The 19,556-nt window shown below is 43.8% G+C and overlaps 1 protein-coding gene across 6 annotated transcripts in view; it reads right to left on the bottom strand.

Annotated features, from left to right (window-relative positions):
- LOC121281137 (janus kinase and microtubule-interacting protein 2-like) overlaps nt 1-19,556 on the bottom strand; it is a 294,067-nt gene that overhangs the window by 17,664 nt on the left and 256,847 nt on the right. For all 6 annotated transcript variants that reach the window (XR_005943821.1, XM_041193858.1, XM_041193856.1 and 3 more), the window contains 3 exons: nt 19,356-19,433; nt 14,201-14,404; nt 1,250-1,315 (listed from right to left, as the gene is read on the bottom strand). Coding sequence is in view for 5 of the 6 variants with exons in the window: in XM_041193858.1 (XP_041049792.1) it covers nt 1,250-1,315; nt 14,201-14,404; nt 19,356-19,433 (348 nt within the window). In the remaining variant the exon portion in view is untranslated. The remainder of the gene's footprint in view (nt 1-1,249; nt 1,316-14,200; nt 14,405-19,355; nt 19,434-19,556) is intronic.

Below are 19,556 nucleotides of genomic sequence, written 5' to 3'. Positions count from 1 at the left end.
CTTTAATTTTCCAGTTACATTCCCAATGTCCCAGAAAGTACTGTGTTCTTGAATTCTACTATTTCCATCAAGTGTTATCTCAAGCCTTAAATTCTATTACTAACCTGTTAATTAACCATGTGTTTTTTGAAGAACTCAACCAAAACTGTATTACTATTTAGATGAACTTTCCTGCAGGTTCACAAAATGTGATTGTATTGATAATGATGATTTTAGTCAACCCTCCATTGCAATTGCCAATATAGGGTGTTGGCGTTTTGGACTTTTATGGTTGCTTGTGGGCCTCCTCTATGCTGCCAAGTATAGATAGCAAGCAGAGAGCATGATGTCCTCCACCACAAGGAATTAAAGGTTGCTTAGTCAGATCCTTCTCAAGCCCCTTTTAACAAGGTGGATCATAGCATTGTGAAAAGCCCAAGGAACTCATAGCCTGCCTATCTACCTGAATAGGGATTGTGAGATCTGAAGGGATGAACGCAGAGAGCACTAAAATATAAAATTAAACTGTCTGATTCAGTTCATCCGTCCAATATCAACAGAAAGACTTATCGTAGAGTCACTTACCTTCATTGGGAAGTCTCATTGACATCAAGGCCAAAGGATAAAGGCAAGGGAGAAAAACAAAAATAAAAACAGAAACTGCAAACGGAAAAGAAAATGGAAAGACAGAAGAAGAGCAAAATGTTTAGAACAAGTAGTGTTTTGATGTGAGCAGCATTTGTGGGATAATGGTACAAACACACTGCACAACATTATGACGTTATTCTCACTCACAAACACTGCGTGCTTTCCTTTCTGCAGTTAGATTAAATATTCAAGGAATATTATAACAATTTAACAGTTGTTGGGGAGACTAATCAAAGATACTAAAGTTAGATAGTTAGAATGCACATTTTCATACTGTTAAAGAGGTATGCATTATCACACCTTTCCTTGGTTCTATTTTACTCCTTGCAACTGATGTTGTGCTTCCCATTGCTATTAAAGTGTGTTTCTCCAATTCTTGCACATCTGAAGGGTAACTGAGCACAGAATATTGGATGTAAGGAGCATGAATCATGAATTCAGATGCAGAGGTCAGCAGGCCCCATAGGATTCTCTGTTGATAATGATCGAAATACCCAGCAGGGCTCACTGCATTCACCGACTGAATTCCTGATATGCGGGGTGTACAAATTAGCCCACATATAAGTGTCTCTCTTTGGGTAAGAGAAACACCGACCGTGGGCGGGGGACTGACAAAACTCACCTTTTCCTCTAGATCTTTGATTTGCCGTTTCTGAACATCAGTTTTATCCTCCAGATCTCGTATTCTCTGAAAAACCAAATACACACTGAGTGAACAAAAACAAAAATAAAAATACCTGGAAAAACTCAGCAGGTCTGACAGCATCTGCGGAGAAGGATACAGTTAACGCTTCGAGTCCAAATGACTCTTCATCAGAACTAAGGAAAAATAGAAAAGAGATTAAATATAAACTGGTTTAAGGTTGCGGGGGTGGGGGGGGAACAGGTAGAGCTGGATAGGACTGAATGAAGTTGGCAATACCCCAAAGCATCAAACACTGCTTTCCAGTGACAATGAATCACCATTACACACCCATCAAAATCCCCTTCCTTAGTTTAAAAATATTGCTTTTAATTAGAACAAAAGCTGCACATTCCTTTTTTTTCAAAATAACGATCATAATATTCTCATCATCAACAAAGTTTACTTTGAAATGTAGTCATCTAACAAAGTTTGAAGTTACGGAGGGATATGCTGTTCATTAGGGTTTGAGAACAGGTTGAAGGGAGCTACAATGCTGGTTTTAGAATATAGTATTTTAGGAACATAAAACGGTCATAAAACCCAAGAAGTTGTTTTACAGCTGCCCTTAGCCCCACTTTCTCTGCGCAACAATGTGACATTTGTGCTCCAGAAAAATGTCCATTTGTATCATTGAATCTATCATCAGCCATGGCTCTGTGGTAGCTCTTCCATCAGAGAAAGGAGGTTATGAGTTCATATTCCACTCCGTGGGTTTGAACACAAAATTCAGGGTAGCGCTCAGGACAATAACAAATGTCAGTAATGGCAGAATGCTTGTGTTGCCTTTCAGGTAAGATATTAAACTGAGGCCCTGCCTGTTAACAGGATCCAAGCGGGTTGTTGAAGCTGAGACCAAGACTCAAGAGTTTTTCTTAATAGAGAGTGTTTATTGGCTTTGTTCAGTCTCACAGCTCTCCCCCCAACACACCCAGCATCCCAGCTATCCCTTATTTATGAGAATATTATTATTTTTAAAAATTCATTCATGGGATGTAGGCATCGCTGGCTAGGCCAGCACTTATTGCCCATCCCTAATTGCCATTGAGAAGGTGGTGGGGAGCCGCCTTGAACTGCTGCAGTCCATGTGGTGTAACTCTTTCGAGTACAAACCCGTTTCCATCTGTTTCAGATGAAGTTACATTGTTTCATGGTTTGCCATTGTGAGATTTGAACTCTTGATACTCTTTTTGAGTAAACCTGTTTCCATCTGTTTCAGATGAAGTTACATTGTTTCATAGTTTGCCATTGTGAGATTTGAACTCTTGATCTTGGGGTTACAAACCCAGTACCATAACCACTTGGCTATTTCGGCCAAGCTGTCCATGTGGTGTAGGTACACCCACAGGACTGTTATTAAACAATGCCTTTCACCTGTGTATCCTGACGATGTAATTAATGTACCATTAATACTGCCTACTCTCACAGAACAGGGAAGTCTTCCCTGGTGTCCTGGTCAATATTTATGCACATTAAAAGCTAAACCAGGTTACCTGATCATTATCACATTGCTGATTGTGGGATCTTGTTGTGCATAAATTGACTGCCAAACTTCCTACATTTCAAAAGCAGCTAATTGGTTGTGAAATGCTTTGAGAGATTCTGAAGCTATGGAAGGTACTAGACATATGCGAGTCCTTCCTTTTCTGTAACTTTCCTTAGCAAAACATTCCATTCTAGAACAGGCCTATTTAAATCATCACATCTGCACCTAACCACAAACGTAATCAAGTCTGGACCACACATCTGCTCTTCCCACTTCTGGAGATTGTGAACATCCAGCTTCTCGATTGATCATCATCACTGCCCTGAGCTTCCCTCTGCTTCCTTACAGGTCCAAATCCACTTTATTCAACCCTGGGGGGTGGGGGGGGGGGGGGCAGATTTACCTTGATTCCCTGGGGACAGGCAGTGCTAAGGGCCACTACCTGTGTAACTTGGGAGATCAAGATAAGGTTGCATAGCACCACTTACCAAGGGAATTTCTCCTAAATTTCCAATTGTTTGGCACGCACAGTGATGAGCCAGGGGAGATCAATGAAAGGAACATGTGAATAACATATGAACTAGGTATGTAGGAAGGAGAGAGTAAGGCAGCTTGGACAGGAGTGTGAGAGAAGGCAAGTGACGTAGGTAAAAGTGTATATTTTCATTGTGAGTAGTACTGGCTTTCATGCAAGTTGTATGTGGGAAAGAGCCAACAAATAATTTATATGGAACTCCTTCATTTGGTTAACTTTTCAGGTCAATGATGAAGGGTCATCAAAATGCTGGGCTGGATTTAATAGAGGCCACAGGGTGTCTCTCCCGCCAGCTGGAGAGTCAGCAAGAGCCCCATGTTGTCTCTTTTTGGGAAGGCCTGCTGCATCATGTGTCACTCAGGCACTTAACTGGACAGTAGTGGTCCTTCCACAGGATCAAGGCCAGGGGCAGAGTCCCACCCACTGAGATCTGCCAGCCAATCAGAGGCTGGCAGCTCTATTGAACAGCAGCTCCAGCGGGGAGGTGGTGACTGCTGCCAGTACAACACCCACCCGAAGCCCAGGATTGTCACTAGATCCCAGGCCACTGGTGAGTGATGGCGAGACGGGGATCACAGAGTGAAGTGTCACTGAGGAGGAGGGTGTCGGCAGCAAGGGAAGAAGCGTAGCTCTTAACAGACTCCCACTTCCCAAAGCCAGCTCCCTCAATCAGGCACTGAGTGCCTGCCAATGAGGCAGTGAGGTCCCCACCCACCACCCTCCTGCCTGATTAAATGCCCCTGCCAAACTTGCCACAGGGGAGGGCATTAAATTCTGCCTGGTAACTCTGCTTCTCTCCACAGATGGTGCCTGACCTGCTGGGTATTTCCCACATTTTCTGTTTTTATTTTGGATTTCCAGCAACTGAAGTGTTTTGCCTTTGTACCGTTCCTTTATTTTGGTGTTAGCAAACTCCTGACAATAGTAAAATATCAGCACTGCTTGGAACTGGGTGATGCAATGTCACTAGTATTTATTTTGGAATGCCAGTCCCAGAGCCAGAGTCACGAGCTAAGGTCACCAGACTTAGACTCAAATGAGTTCAGTATCCCTGTTGGAGACTCTATGGGAATAATTTTAATGACAAAAACAGATGGGTTTGTATCGGGTGGAAAGCTCTAATTTTTAAAATATCAAACTTAAAACGAACCTATTTCAAATCTTCCCGCTTTGAGCTTTAATGGAAGCAGGACTAGGAGTGGTTGATTAACCTGCACTCAGGAGGCAGGTCTCTTATTTAAGTAGTTTAACGAAGCTGCAAGCCTAAAAGATTTTTTTACTATTCCAATTTTAACACTAGCCAGCATTCAAACCCATCCGTATTTGAGTGTTCAGGTAATTTAAAAGGCCTTGACACAGCAACAAACCTCCAATTGTGTCCCAAGAACAGAAGGGGACAGTGTATTATGGCCTGGAGTGCTAGGGCTGGATTTTTCTTCTGGGGTTGGGACCCCTGACGCCTGATGCCCAACACGGTTTTTGAAGACAAGGCCAATTAGTGGCCAGAGTGCACTTGCAATCCAACTGAGGATAGCAGGTGGGCTCCCGAGGCTAGAGGGCCTATAGGAAGCCCTCCAGCACTGACACATTGGAGGGATTCTGATGACAAGGCTGCCGAAGTGTGGCCCATGGCTGCAGCTGTGACCATCTTGTAATCACAGCCACAGTTTTGGGTGTTTAAAAATGGCAGGAGGAGGAATCCTGCTCTGTCACCAGGAGGCTGCCTCCATTCATCAGCTGGGTTTTGGCCTTAAAATTCCACTTGGTGGCTGCACAGTGCCCTTAATAGACCTAATAAGAGGCAGAATTGGCTATCCGCCACTTGCAGATGGGTAGTGATCAGCACCCCTGAACCAGCATGTTAAAAAAATGGCGTGGAGCCTAAACTATGCTGACAAACCAGCACCGGTGGTAGGAAATTCTGGGCTGATCCATCTCCCGCCCCACCTCTGTAGCTATTTAAAAATTTGGCCCATTATTTGGTTAGCATCGGGGCCTTTCAGAAACAGCAGTCAGCTCCTGGTGCCTCCAGGTGTTTGCTCTTTGTCCCCTCTCCAGTCATCTGGTCTGAGTGGGCTGGTTACAGACACAAAAGCCCACTGGTGTGAGCAATGCTAGTTTGAGGCTCTGCTCAGTGAAGGCCCAAGAAAATGAGGTGGGTGCTGTGCTGACACTCTTGCCTCATTAACTATTTACATGTCTGTGTCTGCAGCAGATTCATGCCCTCAAGCCCAAAGTCCCACTCAGAGAAACTTCCAGATGTATATGTGAAGTACAAAGAGGGTGGAACCTGGCATTGCTGTTTCCCCCCACTTTTTCTTTTGCCTTGAAGCTGGGAGATAAGTGTGCCTCAGATGCAAAGCAGAAGAGAATCAGCCCCTCAGTGTGCTGTCATTAGGTTCAAATTCTCTGCTTGCTCTTAATTTTCATACCTGTGTTAGCTTTGAAACCTTATTCTGTCTTTCAATCACAAGGAAGGAAATCATAATATGAATTGTCTTGTCCACCAATTCTTCCCCCATCCCCTTCCCCAACCACAACCCCACTCGCCCACCACACCCTACCCTGTATTGTCTGGGAAGGAGCCTTAATATCTTAATATGGTACTTTTCATCAATGGCCTGGGTAAGAATTACCATATAGGGCAAGTTACTGAGGTAAGATAATGGACAATTTGCCAATTTAATAAATGTTGAATATATCAGGCAACAGCTTGTGGTATCCAGGAAACAAACCCAGAGCTGGCAAATTCCAGTTACTTCCACTAATTTATGATTTTAAAAAACCCATCTCTCCATGTCACTTTCTTGCTCACAAATATAATTATATTGCGCCAATTACATTTACAATCTGTCCCGTCTGTTTTTCTCATAAAATCTTATTGTTGGCAATAACATGCTATTCTGCTCAGAGGCACAAGTGATGCACTCCAGGCAGACGCCAGTGAAGGCTTTCCAAAAGCTTAGGACGCTGTTAGGAAACGGCTCACTGCATGGATTCAAAGTTGGCATGTGTACAAAATCCCTCATACTATCTGCTTATTTAAAGAGACATTGCAAAATCCCTCATACCACTTGCTTAAAGAGACATTGCAAAACCCTTCATACAATGTGTTTATTTAAAAAGACAACATAAATCCTTCATGCAATTTGGTTAGTTAAAAGGCAGTACAAAATCCCTCATATTATTTGCTTATTTAAAGAGGCAGTGCACATCATTTTCAGAATGAGACTAAATCCATGACATGTTGACTACCTATTATTGTTAGCATCACACTGAGGACTCCATTACATTTTACCAGATTCAATTGCACTTGTTTGAATTATGCTAACATAAATAAAACCTAACTAATTATACTCTGAATCTTGCAAAGAATCCCTAATTTTAAATTAGCTGTTTTCCACTAAGTTGAGCTGTTATTTGTACAGATTTTAAATAGATCCTGCTCAGGTGCAACAAAAATGATTCTCTTGACTAGGGTGTTGTTGGGGCTATTTGTGGATGCAGGGGGTATTCGCTTTTTGTAGGCAATTGCATGATAACTGTTTGACATCTGGAACATTATAGGCTGAATTTTCAATCGCATGTGGAGGTGAGCTCAGAAATGAACAGGCCCTTAAAATCACACGCTGAGTAGGCGTCAATGATTCCCGACGCCATAGATTTTCAAAGGGAGGGGGAAGCCAGCAGTTCATACACCTCCAATTAATTGCTCCTTGAGCTCATTACAGAGTTCATTAGGACAATGGGGAGCAAATTCTAGTAATTTTCAAATGGCCAGCGCAGGGAACACAGTAGGATCAGGGACATGTTTGAGCATAACTGTCAGGAACATAGTGGGGAGCCATTAGTGCTCATGACTGTAGTGTGAAAAAATTACATAAAAGGGGAGAGTGAAGCTCTCTTGTTCAAGCAGTGGCTCATAATTTCCATCACTAGAGCCGAGAGGCTTGATTTTGTCAGGAATGTTTGGACTCTTGAGAGAGACATGAGGCTGTTGGCAGCCATGGTCACCTCTTTCCATGCCTGTTTGCTCTGGCTCACTGAAGATTTTCTTCCAGTTGGAGGGAAGAGTACAGCTCTCCTGTCTACCACAGCCTCGATCAGGGCTTCAAGGGAGGCATCAGTAAAACATAGGGCTGCCAGGGGAGGGCTGTTTAAACTGCCGCCAGCCCTCTGCTCCCCCTGCTCATCCATTTGAAAGGGCAACAGCAAACTCAGTCATGGCTGCTTTTACTATCGTTCCATGCCTAACTCCCACCTCCTTTCAACACCCAATGCCCCTAACTGGACGTCAAACTCGCCTCTGGGTCAATTAGTGGCTGACACATTAAAAATTGGAGGAGCAGCACCTCATTTTCCAATTAGGCACTTCACAGCCTTCTGGCCTTAACATTGAGTTCAAAATCTTCAGATCATGAACTCTCTCCTCCATCCTCACCCCCTTTTTGATCCCCTTTTTGTAATAATTATTATATTTTTTATATATATATATATTTTTCTTTTCCCACCTATTTCTATTATTTTTAAAAATTATTTCCATCCATTGTTTTCTCTCCACCTTTTAGCCTATTTCAATCCCTTTCCCCCACACCACCCCACTAGGGCCATCTGTCACTTGCTAATTCTGCTTTATACCCTTAATGTCACCATTAGCACATCCTTTAGCTAATATCACTACTGTCTACACCTCTTTGTCCTTTTGTTTGTTTTGGTAATCTCTCTTTTGCCTCCACCCATCACTGGCCCTCTATCTAGTTCCACCTGTCCCACCCCCCTTAAACAGCTTATATTTCACCACATTTCTTATTCCTCTTTAGTTCTGATGAAGAGTCATACGGACTCAAAACATTAACTCTGTCTTCCTTTCCATAGATGCTGTCAGACCTGCTGAGTTTTTCCAGCAATTTTTGTTTTTGTTCCTCATTGATTATGATGTGCTTTGAGGCATCCCAAGGTCATGAAAGGATCTATACAAATGCAGGTCTTTTTGGTATACTCTATTTACTTGAGCGATATTTACTGACTACATCTTGTTGGTGAAGAGTCCATTCATGAAGCATTAGCCACACTGATCTTTGCACAAATGCAGGAATCCTGCTCTTCTTCCATACCAAGCCAGTTAAACTTGTTTTAAAAGCTTATTCAGAGCTTGTAGAAAGGGGAGGGTGGCATGTTGAGAGGTTGTGGAAAGATTTTAGAAGCTATCATTTCCAGAACAGCTGACAGGAGGTGGGTACTCAGCGGGGAGACAGTCAAAGCTGCCCCAGGGCATCACCCTAGCCCCATAAAATGGTTAGCTGGGCATAGGAGGATAGGAAATTTTATAAGGGGATGCCATTGGTGCTGCACAGGTGGCAGGGAGAGTCAGCATTCAGGCTTTGGACAGGGTCAGGAACCTCCTGGCATTGTAGAGTCAAAAGAACTGGGGGTATGGCTGCCAATCACAGTAGGATGGGCATCTGCCCAGAAAGAAGCCTCCAGCCGGCAATGGGGTCACGACTGTCAGATTTTGGGCCTCGTGGCAATGAAGGACAACTGCCTTCATTGGAAGGGCAGAACCCTAGACATCAGGAGAGTACAGCAGAGGAAGGTCATATCCTCAACAGAGGAGCTACCACCAAAGATAGAGCTACCTGGAGATGAGCCAGAACCAGTGCCACAGGAGACTGTGATTCTCCAGACAGATGGACACCGACATCTTGCCCTTTTTGCCAAAGACCCCACACCTCGCAACACTGCCTACCATGCCTGGCTGGTAGCCATCAAACTCACTATGGCCTTAAGATTCTTCACTTCTGGCTCCTTCCAAGGATCAGCTGTGGACCTTAGTGGCATTTCAAAAATGGCTGAGCAACACTGCTCACTGATGCCTTCTTTGCCAGAGCTGGACTCACACTCATCTGCTGATGGACACAGTCTTGCAGGGGCAGAAGGCATTGGGTTCCACCTTTATCATTGGATTTCCCAGGCACAAAACATCATCAGTTGTGCCAATGTGCTCTTCAAGGCACCCAGAAACTGGCCAATGAAAATCTGCCAACAGGATGAGCTTCCAGTCCCTCAACATCCAACTGATCTGTGCATGTGTGTTTACTTATCTGACAGTCCATATTGTCTCAGATTTTCACTCCACCCCCAAAATATGTGTATATGGATTGTAGGAGACAAGAGATATCCCTTGAAGACATGACTACTTCCCCCTCCACAGGAGCCCCAGACAGAGGTGCTTAGACAATACAACCAATGCCATTTGCTCAGTAAGACAACCATTGAGAAGGCCATCAGGTTTCCAAAGATGCAATTCTGCTGCCTGGACCAGTTGGGTAGTGCACTCCAATATCCTCCTGAAAGTATGTCAATCATTGTAGTGGTCTGTTAAATTCTCCATAACTCCTCCCTCCAGAGAGGTGTGGATCTAGAGAATGGTGAGACTTGGAAGGAGACAGCTCATTGGAGATGGAGCAGGAGGTGAGAGAGGAGGAGGAACTGAAGGCAGAGGGAGATGATGCTCCTGCTGCACAATGAGGTGGCCTCCTCCTGGCACCATCTGGGAAAAGGACATCCTTCCTCTCCACCATGGCCTCCAGCATTAAATCCAGGTTGACATTAATGATGCGAGGTTATGCCTGCCCTAGATGCCAGGCCTTCCACTCTCCTGTGCCATCTCACTTCCCTCTGGTGCAGCGGAAGGCTTTGACACAAGCCACACATCTCTTCCTTAGGACAACCAGCAGGCACAGTGATGGCTGCCGTGGGAATCTAAATCAATCCCTATCAGAGGCAATTAAAGAGAGGGTGGTGTTGGGGCGATTTGCTTTCTGAGTTGGATATGACTCAATATTGATCATATTCTCACAACATTCTAAAATCATTTAATCTTTGCTTTTGTACAATTATTAAAATTTGTATAAATTATTAATGTCCCAAAGTGTATTCCTGTTAAATGAAGGGCTCTTTTCCCTCTTTTTTCTCTCTGCCCTGTCCTATTTTCTTCCCCGGTCTCTTCTGATTTTCAACTTTCGTTGTTCTCCCTCCGTCTAGATCCAATGATCTTGGATCTCAAATCCTGCTTCATTTGAAGAATGCAATTAGTTTTCATTTCCTGGGTCCAAAAAGCTTTGGGATAATTCTCCAGACACCACATTTTGTACAAAGCACAAACAACTTGGACAATCTTTGGAAAAGAATGTTCCAAAAAGAGGGACAAAAGCTGTTTTGTTCTGAAGTAGAAAACTAGGAGAGGCTGTTGAAAGGACAAAGAGAGAAGCCAAGGGGCTGTCAGTCTAGAAAAGCAACCACAGTTATAACTCCTCTCCAATTTACCTCAGGACCAATTCATACCCCTCCCCTGACAAGGATGTGCAGAATAGACAAAATCATCCAATACCTTTTTATATACAACATGAAGGCAGGTGGGAAAAGCTAGATAACCTTGCCTCACACTGATCTTTTGACAGAGACATGTTCAGACTCTCTACTTACTCTTACAAACATTTTGGAACTGGAGGGCACTACCCAGATAAAATCCAAGATCTTTCCGGCTACTTCATAGTTGCCTATTTTCTAATGAGCATGGGATCAGAATCGCCTGCAACTGGACTGTATAAAATGTGTTGGAAGAACCCCAAAGCCCCCACGGACACAAGTACTGTGAATGAAAGCCCAGCCTCAAAACAAAACACACTGAGGCAGGCTACATTGTGGGGCCCGGGGTTAATCTCAGGCATTCCAACATCACAACAGAACTGATGCTATTAAAAGGACTGGAATTTAAGACATCATCACAGTAGTGAACACAAGATAACCACCATCATGTAATCTAATTAAGAAATGAAAGAGGCCATTGTCATAACCAAATGGCCCCAGACAACATCCGTTCACTCCTGTCACGGAAGGAGAGAAACCTTTCATATAAAGAACAGCTTTGGAGCCAGGGATACCTCACCTTGGTGGGATTCATTGTCTTCAGTTGTGGAAACAACATCAGCACGGAGTAGAATAAAAGCAAAATACTGCAGATGCTGGAAATCTAGAACAAAAACAAAAATACCTGGAAAAACTCAACAGATCTGACAGCATCTGCAAAGAGGGATACAGTTGACGTTTTGAGTCCATATGACCCTTCATCAGAACTAAGACATATATAAATGAGATGAAATATAAGCTGGTAGAAGTGGGTGGAACAGGAGAGCTCGATTGGAGGCCAGTGATAGGTGGAGGCCAAGAAGACACTGCCAAAGATGTCACAGACAAAAGGACAAAGGGTTGTTGATGCTCTCCATTAGCACATCCTTTAGATAATGTCACTACCATCAACACCCCTTTGTCCTTTTGTCTATGACATCTTTGGCAGTGTCTTCTTGGCTTCCTATCACTGGCCTCCAATCGAGCTCTCCTGTCCCACCCACTTCTACCAGCTTATATTTCATCTCATTTCTATATGTCTTAGTTCTGATGAAGGGTCCTACGGACTCGAAACATCAACTGTATCTCTCTCTGCAGATGCTGTCAGACCTGCTGAGTTGTTCCAGGTATTTTTGTTTTTGCTCAGCACTGAGTAGGTCTGTCTGGAACAGACTTGAAGGATTGAAGAAGGTGCTAAGCACTAATCATCCAGCAGGATGGCCTCAGGAAATGTGTCCATGATATTTCAGTAAGGATCATCATAAAAAGGACAAGAGCAAAGGGTTTGGCAATGCAGTCGAGGAAGGGGGGGTGAGGAACAGCACTCACTGGAAGGACTAACTGTATGGAGGATTGTAAAATATCAGCCAAATCCGTAAATCTGAGGGGTATTGGGGCTGAGAGGTTAGAGTAGCTTAAGGGTAATGACCAAGTCAAGGGGGTTTGGGTCTGAACTAAGTATGGTTGGGAATTTGCTTTCTGAGTTGGATCTGATTCAATATTGATAACATTCTCATATTCATATAACATTCTAAAATCATTTAATCTTTGCAAAACCAATGGTTTTTCCTAATAAGTCGTGGTGACTATGTGTGTTTGGTTGGCAGCTGAGGTCGAATCATGGAGGGATCTAAATCAGACGAACCAATTGAGGTGTTGTATCATTTAAAGCAGCTTAGAGTTTTGTGTTAGGGTGTTAAGATGTTTATTTATAATAAACAGCAAAATTGTAGTTGAGTCGTACCCTGTGTCTATGCAATTTTGTGCTCTATAAAATCCTAAAGTCCAAGCGTCATTGCAGAAGGGGAGTGGGTCTGGGGACGGCTTACATGAGAGATGTACATGACATGAAAATCAAAAGACAAGTGAAAAAGTCAATGCTGGCACCGTGCCTGGGTTCCCCTGAGCTTCCTGGTGCTGCAATCACATATAAAGCCAGTACCGGCCCCATTTTCCCATTCCACAGGGATCCAAACCCAAACCCTGCATTAATTTTCTGATTTCTCCAGAGGCCTCCAAAAGACCCAATACGTATGCCATGACAATTCAAAGAACCATTTTAATCGCAACTGGAATCAGCGAGATATTCTCTGTAATTTTCAGGATCAGTTGGATCCCCTTCTTGTAGGCAGAGAAAACCACAACAGAATCTGGAAGGCCTTGTAATGCTCAACCTCAAGCTCTAAAATAATGGTGATTTCTGACATTATTATTTGTAAAGGGTTAATACCAGAAGCACTTGATGCTGATGTAACTACTAATGTAACTATGATACAATGACTAAGAGATTGATATCTGGTGGGAAGCAGAAGTACAACCTCATGTAGAGTACTGAGACGTATAGAGATCTGTAAGTAAAAAGAATGGTTTTTACAAATAACATTCTATGGTAGCATTCTTAGAGTAATAGCCAAACCCTAAAGAAATCCCATCTAGATCCCAAACCCAAGACTAAACATTATTCTCCACTTATGAATCAGCCTCTGCAGCCACAACAATGTTCAATACAGAAGTGACACAAACCCGGGGTGCAATCCATCATCTCCTGAGATGGGTGAATGGCAATAATAACAATAATAATGATAATAACATTCTCCAGTGTAGTACTGAGGGAGGGCTGCATTGTCAGAAGTATCTCCTTTCTGATGAAATGTTAAACCAAGGCTCCGTAATGGGGAGAATCTCTTGTGGGAGAATCTAGAACTAGGGGTCAGTGTTTAAAAATGAGGGGTTGCCCATTTAAGGCAGAGATGAGGAGATTTTTTTTCTTTCAAGGGATAGTGTGTTTTTGGAACTCTCTTCCTTAAAAGGTGGTGGAAGCAGAGTCTTTGAACATTTTTAAGGCAGAGCTAGATAGATTCTTGATAAGCAAGGGGGTGCAAGGTTATCAGTGGTAGGTGGGAATTGGAGTTAAGGTTGCAATCAGATGAACCATGATCTTAGTGAATGGCGGAGAAGGAACCAGGGCCGAGAGGCCTACTCCTGCTCCTAATTCATATGTTCATATATCACACCCTTAGACATTAATGATCCCATTGCATTATTTTGAAGAAAGGCAGGGAAGTTCTGGCCAATATCTATCCCTCAACCAACATCACCAAAATGGATTATTTGGTCATTTATCTCATTATTATTGGGACTTAGCTTTGCGTAGTTTCCTCCATTACATCAGTGACCACATTAAAAACATGCTCAATTAGCTATAAAGCGCTTTGGGACGTCCAGAGGTTGTGCAAGTTGCTTCTAGAAATGCAAGTCATTCTTCTGCAAGTGGCTGCACCTTAGCTAAAGTGCATACCTTTTATCCTTTCTCATCTCTGGTAGAACTTAGGGAAGAACTTAAATATGGTATAAAAGCAGTGGATTCACTTTCCTCCCAAATCCTGACCCATCCTTTTCTCCAATAAACCTGCTATCCAAACCAGTGGAATTTTGGAAACATGTTATTTATTCTAAATCTTACCTGATGTGCTTGTTGCAGGAGTTCCATTCTCTCCTGCAGGATTTGGCAGTCATATTCCCTGCTCTTCCTTAGCATCTGACGTCTCAATTTCTCCACAGCAGTTCGCAAGTCATCCTTCTGCTTCTCGGTCAGAGACTCACCGAGCTTTATGACTGTGTCCTGCTGTAATGCATTGTACAGAGTGGCCTCCAGCTCTTGGATATGCTGAAAGAACAAGTTTGCAATATGAAGCCGTCAAAAGAAAGTAGAACGATCTATGAAAAGGCTGCAAGTTGAAGGCTTGACACTGAATTTCCTGCACTCAGTAGACTTGTGCATCTAATCTGTACTTGTTAGTATTATGGGGTGGAATCTTCCGCTCTAACTGGTGGCAAGCATGTAGGCAGGAAGGGCATGTAATTTGGCAAGATGGTGGTGTACTGGATTCCCCCAATAGCATCCTTCCTCCACTGGAAATAAGCTCTGGGCAGGAAAGTCGACCAGGGGCCTTCCCACCTCGTAGCCTATTGAGGTCCTTAAGTGGCCAATTAATGACTGCTTGAGGGCCTCATTATGCCTCCACTGGTATTAACCCAGTTATGGGTGGGCCTATTTCCATGTAGTATGCATGACCGGTAAACTGTGTGGGTTGCTTACTATCTCCGGGGGTGAGGTTCCCTCATTCAAAGGCACTCAGTGCCTGATCGATGCACTCAACATTGGGAGGGAGTCCTGCTGAGAGTCAATCCCCTGCCCTTGCAGCCAGCACACCCTGCACCCTTCTCCCCATGATCCCCACCCTGCGAAACTAGCCCCACCAGCCCCTCATTATTTACCTGTGGCCTGGTCAGTCCATGATCCTGATACTCCGGTGCCTGCCCATCCGGCAAAAGCCACAGCCCCTGCAGTGGTGTTGCTGAGCTCCTGGTAGGCAAGACTCTGCTCTTGGGATCTTGATTTCAGATAAAGGCCCGCCGGTGGCTTCACCACTGCCCAATTAGCTTGTGGTTCAGCGGGCCTTCCCGAAAAGAGGCATCATGGTCACTCGCTGGCTCTCCAGCCGGCAGGTGAGACACCTGATGCCTCAACATGATTTCTCTCACGTGTTTTGTTGCTATTATTTCCCCTCCTTCAGTATCTTCAATGATAAGTTTCTGATATCTCACTGAGCTGACTGTTTTTCATGTATCTGAATGTCATTGGGTCACTTTGTCAAGGGGGTTGTCATAGTTGAGCCCAAGTTTGCCCTTACCCAATAATGAAGTGGACTTTTCAATGGCAGCCATTCGATAACAGATCAGGAACAGGAACCACAGCTTAGTTACATTCCTCTGTCTAGTCCAGGGACACTGAGGCCAGCTGGAGCACTCCCCCGCCTCAACCCGCTTCCCCTCCCCCACACCCTGCATCATCTAAGCTGAGATTTGGTAACTCAGCAGCAGTAAGGGATAGCGTCTGGGGCCTTAATTGCCTGTCAATGTCAGGAACTCCCTGAGCCATTAGGGAAGGAGGGAACACAAAAACAAAATGCTGCAGATGCTGCAAAATTGGAAATAAAAACGGAGAACGTTGGAAAATACTCAGCGAGTTAGACAGCAAATATGGAGAGGGAAAAAGAATTAACGGGCATAATTTTCACCCGATATGGGGGAAGAGAACGGAAGTTGGAGTGCAAGTAACTTGGTGCAGCTGGACACTGTACCAGTATCATCCCAGCCCTTGACCCATTTTCCCAGAGATGGGATTGGGGATGGAATGGCATCTGCAAGCGGTAGGTAACCACTTAAGGTAAGTAAAATGTCAATTATCAGAGGCCAGCTGCCTGGATGTGGCCTCTCTGTGACAGAATGGGGAGGCCAGAGCTCCAAGCTGGCTTTGAGGACCTCCCCACCTACCTGGCCACTGGATAAATTTAAAAAGGTCAAATACTATGACCCAGGGATCATAAAATATTGCAGCTGATCTGCACTTCATACTTTCAGAAGAACATCTTGCATTAAGTTGACTGTTAAAATCATTGCCACATAAAAGAAATTTAGCTGTAGGTTAGCAAATGGTCACAGTGTCCACATGGAAGACTAAAGTAAGCAATTACATACAGCAATGTTCAATTGGTTGATTCAAAGTACAAGCTACTGCAGGGACTTCAATCAAATTACAACAAACATGCCCTAGTGGACAAATTAACATGTTACAGAAATATAGTACACATTCAACCCTCCACATCAGTTAAAAATTATTTTATCAACTTAATGTACTGTTGTCTGCCCAGGAAAGAATGAGAGCATGTGGGAATTACACAGAATTTCTGTTGCTCTGAAGCAACTTAGATATATTGTAAAACAACCAGGAGTGGGCAGGAATATGAAAAGGTAGTAGACTGCAAATATAGACAAATAAATCTATAAAACAAAGGAAGATATATGCTACTGACTACTCTCTTTCGTGCATGCTGTTGTCCAGAAATCTAGGCTCAGTTATATTCAAAATATTTTAAAGGTGCTGAGAGGGCACCTCAAGGTAGGGACACCCTCTCTCTCCTTTACCTGTAACCACAGACTGCAGCTTCTTCTATGCTAGAGGGTCTCTTCTTGGCCCGCCAGCTTCCAGAGCCCATTTGCCATCCTTAATTGGACAGCGAGTACATACTCTGGTCACTGGTAGGTCACTTCAGGGAAAATCACTGCTGTGTGAATATTCCTGACACAGAGCAGGGTCGAGACCCTCGTTTGACCCCTACATTTCAGGCAGATGACCTTTTATCAGAATTCAGTTCATTGGTAGTGAGAAAATGCAGATTCCCTGAAGTGAAAAGCCAATATCCAGCTCATTGCTCAACTCAATTTAATCATTAATTGCCACAGACAGGCAAAGGACAGGGTTGTGTGTATCAGATGCTTGGGTGAGTCATCATGGGATCTATCCAGCTTCTGTGGCTGGTGTTTCTCATCATGTGCCTGCTAAGCTCCCAGCATGAATCCTGCTCCCAATTGACAGCTTGCCAAGTTAGGGGTGTGAAATCAGGCAATATAGCCACTATTCAAGGGCCTGCAGCAAGCAGCTGCAGAAAGGGGAAGTTTTTTTTAATCAGCAACAGAAAGAAACAGTATTAAACAACAGCCTGTATATATTACAAGGCAAATGTACATACTTAATATAGTGATAACAAGAGATAGCTAGGAGAGCTATACTTAAATCATCTGGACACTTTAAGCTTCATCCAGTGATTGTGTTCAGTTTTTAAATGGCAATGACTCACCACGGGCATCACTATTATGTCTACACTGAAGAGCTAACACTTACGTGTAACCAGGAACTTGCTTCACGCTTAAGCTACAGCAGGTTACTCAGGAATAAGAATAATAACCAATTTAGCCGGGACTCAGTTGATGTCATGAATCTTTGGGGAAAAGTTTGAATATTTTGTGAAATTTATACAAATCCCAATTTTGTGTTCCAGGCTTGAACACATTCCCAAAGTGAACTCTTTGTTAACATTGAGTCAAGTTTCATTCTTCCTAATCTGAGCTTTCCTGCTGCAGTTTCACCTGTATTCAGATTTACCATTTTCATTATAAAATGTGACCATATTTTTCCCTACAGCCCTTCACTACATGACAGGAAGAAGGGCAATTTGAAATGCTGCTAGAACAGGGTCATGATGGGTCCATGCACTCTGAGGCGGGGCCAGGGGAGGGGCATGTTTTCTGAGGATGGGTCTCTGAGAGGGACTGGGCGTTGGGGAGAAGCATGTGTTGAGGTGGGATGGGGGGGGTGGGGAGGAAACCTGTGCTCTGAGGCAGGATGTCTGAGTGGGTGCTGGGCTCAGGGGAAGAGCATGTGGCATGACAGAGCAACTGAGGTGGCCGGGCTGGGGGCAAGAGCATGAGCTCTGAGGTCTGGAGAAAAGAGTCTGCCTCTTACTGTTGCTCTGCTTGAACAAGACATCAGGAAGGCAGAATGGCTATCATTAATTAATGTTGCCATTGACAGCATGCATTGGCCTGAATTTTGAGCTAGTCGAGCGCACCGGTGGTGGGGGGGGCCTGGGAGTGGATGGGCAATGGGCCCCGACTGCAATCAGTACCCACTGCGGTTTCACACTGGCAGGCCAATTAACGGCCAGCCAGCATGAAACGCACCCAGAGGAAAGCTCAGCACTGCCAGTGGGGGTGGGAAGAGGGCAGGCACCGTCTTCACTGCGGGTGCTGGTGAGCACTTCCCCTGAGCTCCCAGAAGGCAGACAGATGCCTCAGGGAGCTGCAGACCTTCAAATAATAAAATAATGCAAAAAAAATGCTGCAAAAGATGTCCATGCAGCACAATCAAGCACCTGAAAGCATACATCATAAAAATGCTGTCCCCAGGTACTTATTTTTATTTTATATCCTAACCAAGACTTCATCACACCCTTGGGTGAGGAAATCATTAAAACATGAATTCTGCCCTCCCGTATTGCCCGTGCAACAAACTAAAAATCACGCAGGTAACATAAAACCACGGTCAATAGGCTTTTTAATTACCTTAATTGGCCCTTTAATCGTCAGTGGGCATTGTTCCGACTTCCATGTACACCCGCTGACCTCAACATTGCACATGTGTACGATGACGCGGGGATGCCCACCCGACATCTTTTTGTGCTATTTTACGTGCGTTCGGGTCGGGCGTGCGCCTGACCTTGGAATGCAACATTCAGGCCATTGTGCACCTCCTGTGAAAATCCCGTAGTGGAAGACTATGGAGGGAAACCTTACCAAGAGACAGGAAGTCAAGAGGAAATGGTACTCAATAAAAAAATTGAATAGTCCAGCAATTTTCCTCCAAAGATGGTTTACTTGCAAGCTGCAGTCTGGGGTTGGTAGGTAAGCTCACTGCTCGGTTCAAATGGTACAGTTTCAGAGAATAACACTCGTGTATGGTGTTAATTGCAATTCTGATTATAGTATAATAGAACACACCAGTATATATTGTAATGATAACTTTGCATACAGTACCATGACTATTGTGCATCTAGCATGATGAAAACATATTGCATTACATACAATGGTAACTCTGTATATTGAACACACCTATAGATATTATAATGAGGCCCCTACAGAGAATAAAATCCCTTTATAAAGACCAATGCTGTATATTTGATAATTCACACTCCAGGATAATTTATGAGATTATCTACCATGTATGCTTGATCCAGGGCCTGTTTCCTATAGTCTAGCTCTTCCTCCAGGTAACCTTTTTGTTTGCAAAACATATCCTATAAGAAAAAGAAAAATCAACTTTATTAAAATCTGCTGCTCCAAAATATTCCATGGCAACATGATGGATACGTTGTATCCTTGTGTATTCTGGGAACACAAAATTAAAAGGTCCTCTGCTC

Source organism: Carcharodon carcharias, chromosome 8, assembly GCF_017639515.1.
Source record: "Carcharodon carcharias isolate sCarCar2 chromosome 8, sCarCar2.pri, whole genome shotgun sequence".
Lineage (NCBI taxonomy): Eukaryota > Metazoa > Chordata > Chondrichthyes > Lamniformes > Lamnidae > Carcharodon > Carcharodon carcharias.
The sequence above is the reverse complement of the archived record's forward strand: the minus strand, read 5'-3'. Positions and strand labels throughout refer to the sequence as shown.